The following is a 2,913-nucleotide window of genomic DNA, read 5'->3' as shown; positions in this document are numbered from 1 at the left end:
TAACTGTTATGCTGATGTTGTGGCTGGGCAAACAAATGTTTGTGCTAGTTTCTGTATGGCAATTGTTCATATCTATTAAAATACTGATATTCTGGTCCATAACTCCTCCCCGAACTTCCCGCTGCCCTGTATCTTGGTCTCTCGTTGGCTGTAGGTCATCGCCGATGTAGTTTTCAGTCAGAACTCATTGCATACTGCGTGATTGTGAATCGCCGACAGCTCCAGATATTTAGCATTCCAAATATTTCACAGGCGTCGGCAATTCCATCAGATCGTGTCTTTGATCATTCACACAGCATTATTTTCACTCGCGTGAACGAGCACCGATTTGCCTCTGATTTCGGGGCATTTGATTTCGCAAAACCTGTCGGCGAGTGAAAATTCGGGCTAAAATCGTGCAGTGTGAACTCGACATTAGTTTGTAGGTCGCAACATATCCTTCAGTATCCGTTTGGGAGTTCCATCAAAGATCTAACGTCTAAAAACGGTTTCCCTACACTTACTTTTGTGCAATGACCCTGATGTGGCTGCCAGTGCAGATGGTAAGTAGCAGCGCCCAGGACAGGAGAGCGTTTGTGTGGAGCTGTGTGGTTTGAGGATTCACAGAAGGTCTGCTTCCATCTTCTCTGACGTATGAGTGAGTGAAGAGGCTCTCAAAAGACTCCATAGTGGCATACACATCCTGGAGGTGACACAAACATCAGGTTTGAATCCTGAAAGCCTTCGAGGCATCAACATGTCTAAGTGCATGGAAGAACTGCTCAACACATGTTTATGGTTCACTTGGGAACCACTTTGACTGGATCGTTAAATCACTCTGAACCAGATGAGCCAGATTTCAGAATGAATCAGTCAATCAGATTTGAGAACCAGTTCAGTGGAAAGTACTGGCCCAAAAGACTGAACAGTTCACGAGTGACGTGGTTCTCAGGTAACCTAGTTTAGCTTGCTGATTCAATGATCTGTTTTTATGCTGATGATTTCCATGATGGTTGGTTGTTTTAATGCCATGGCAGGTTCCTTGGCAAGTAACAAGTTCAACTGCTATAAAACAGCAATATTAAAAGCTATACAAGGTGTTATAAAGCTGCATATAAAGTCTTTTAAAAAAATGTATGGTCCACAGTAAACAATTTTACAGCATATGGGTTTGAAATTACATGAAGTGTAATTTATTTTCTCTGGTTTTGGAATAAAATATCCCTTTAAGACTGACGTCCACTTGAAAATAAAAGACTGTACTAAAGCTTTCATTGCCAAACTTACCATGATATCATCTTCTGCTACAAGAGTGCAAAGGCCTAGACTTGTTGCACACTAGAAAAAGTCGAGATCAACAGATTGTTACAATCTCAGATTTGCTGGATTGTGAAATCATTTTAATTCTTTAAGGCGCAGTAGAGGAGCACGACTGCTTACAGCTTGTCTGGCTTGAATGTTAGCTGCTCCATCGTTGAGGATGGTCTTAAATACAGGTTTAAGGGTCTTAAAAACCTCTTCGCTCTCAATCCCAGACCCCAGCTGGATGCACAGGAGACACGCCAGCGAGGCTGCGGCGCACTGCTCCACTCCTTTACCTGGTTTGCAAATGCAAACAGCCAACTCAACTTTCTGCACTGAAGTCATGGCAACATCTAGAGAAAGGAGTTTATTTCCAACTATTTGAAATCACAAATGAAGCCAACCTTTCTTCAAGCAGCGCTCAATGCTGTCTGTGATGGTCATCCTTCTCTCGGAAATGAATTCGTAGAGGATTTTGGTTGCCATGGCAGTCTTTAGTCCATCAAGGGCACCTTGTCTGGTCTTGGCACTAGAAGGGGAACATAATTACTCCATTCAGACTGCTGTAGGCTTGAGGTTTTAGCAGAACTGGATTATTCGGAACAATCAAGCACAGCTGACATCAGAAATCCGAATGAACACAAACCTCTTATCCACTGTGCTGTCGATGTACACCTTCAGTTTGTACTGGAAGTCCTCTTGAGCCATTTCTTCAGTTTCACCAGCTGTCAAACAGGACGAGAGCTAGTCAAATGTTGCTTGCTTTCTTAGTTTAAGCTCTACACAAGAGCTTATCCATGCTTTTGCATTGCACTATTGTAATAAACAAATGAGACCATAAATACCCACCTTCCTCTGCTGCACTGGTTCTTTCACTGAGGCTGCTGCAGTGACTGAGGGTCTCAATAGATGCATCTTCATCACTGAACGGCTGGACAGTCCCCTGCTGTCCCCCTGCAAAATCAGATACACTATAAATCATTCTTTAATAAAAACCTCTTTGCAAAGCTGCATCACATTGTTTAATCAGCACATTTTCAGCATGGATCTGAATCCGATCAGATGGCGACCTTAAAATAAAAATTTGTTACACAGAGCAGTATAACCTCACCAAACAGATGAATGTATAAACCATTTATTAATGCATTCATATGCGTTTAAATGGGGAAGTTATGAGTGCTGAAAGTTACAGTATTTTTGGAGTCGTACAATCTTTTTAATGTTTCTGAAAGATCTCTTATGCTTACCCTGGATACATTTGTTTGATCAAAAATACAGTTAAAGAGTCATTGTAAAATATTACTACAATTTAAAATGACACTTTTCTATTTTAAAATATAATTTATTCCTGTGATACAAAGCTGAATTTTCAGCAGCTATTACTCCAGTCTTCCGTGTCACATGATAATTAAGAAATCATTACAAAAATGCTGATTTGCGGCTCTAGAAACACTTGAACTACTGGAAATACTTGGAAACGGTGATAAAATGGAAAATATATAATGGAAATCCTTTTCAAATTATAAATGTCCTTACGGTCACTTCATCAATTCAGTACATCCTTGCTAAAGTATTAATTTCTTTAATAAAAAAAAAAAAACCTTACTGACCACAATTTTAGTAGCATACTTT

General features: G+C 40.2%; 1 protein-coding gene across 2 annotated transcripts in view; it reads right to left on the bottom strand.

Moving 5' to 3' along the window:
* The window catches only part of LOC107579159 (interferon-related developmental regulator 1-like), a 4,462-nt gene extending 1,961 nt beyond the window's left edge, over positions 1-2,501 (bottom strand). The window contains exons 1-6 of one of the 2 annotated variants that reach the window (XM_016265018.1): positions 2,131-2,501; positions 1,928-2,006; positions 1,686-1,810; positions 1,420-1,577; positions 1,267-1,317; positions 504-682 (exon numbers count right to left, since the gene is read on the bottom strand). In XM_016265018.1, the coding sequence (XP_016120504.1) occupies positions 504-682; positions 1,267-1,317; positions 1,420-1,577; positions 1,686-1,810; positions 1,928-2,006; positions 2,131-2,263 (725 nt within the window). In that variant the 5' untranslated portion in view covers positions 2,264-2,501. The remainder of the gene's footprint in view (positions 1-503; positions 683-1,266; positions 1,318-1,419; positions 1,578-1,685; positions 1,811-1,927; positions 2,007-2,130) is intronic. The other variant, XM_016265019.1, reaches the window with a different exon arrangement.
* Between the last annotated feature and the right edge of the window lie 412 nt (positions 2,502-2,913).

This window comes from Sinocyclocheilus grahami, unplaced genomic scaffold (assembly GCF_001515645.1).
Source record: "Sinocyclocheilus grahami isolate Dianchi unplaced genomic scaffold, SAMN03320097.WGS_v1.1 scaffold14789.1, whole genome shotgun sequence".
Lineage (NCBI taxonomy): Eukaryota > Metazoa > Chordata > Actinopteri > Cypriniformes > Cyprinidae > Sinocyclocheilus > Sinocyclocheilus grahami.
Note: the sequence above shows the minus strand (reverse complement) of the source record. Positions and strands in the feature narration are given on the sequence as shown.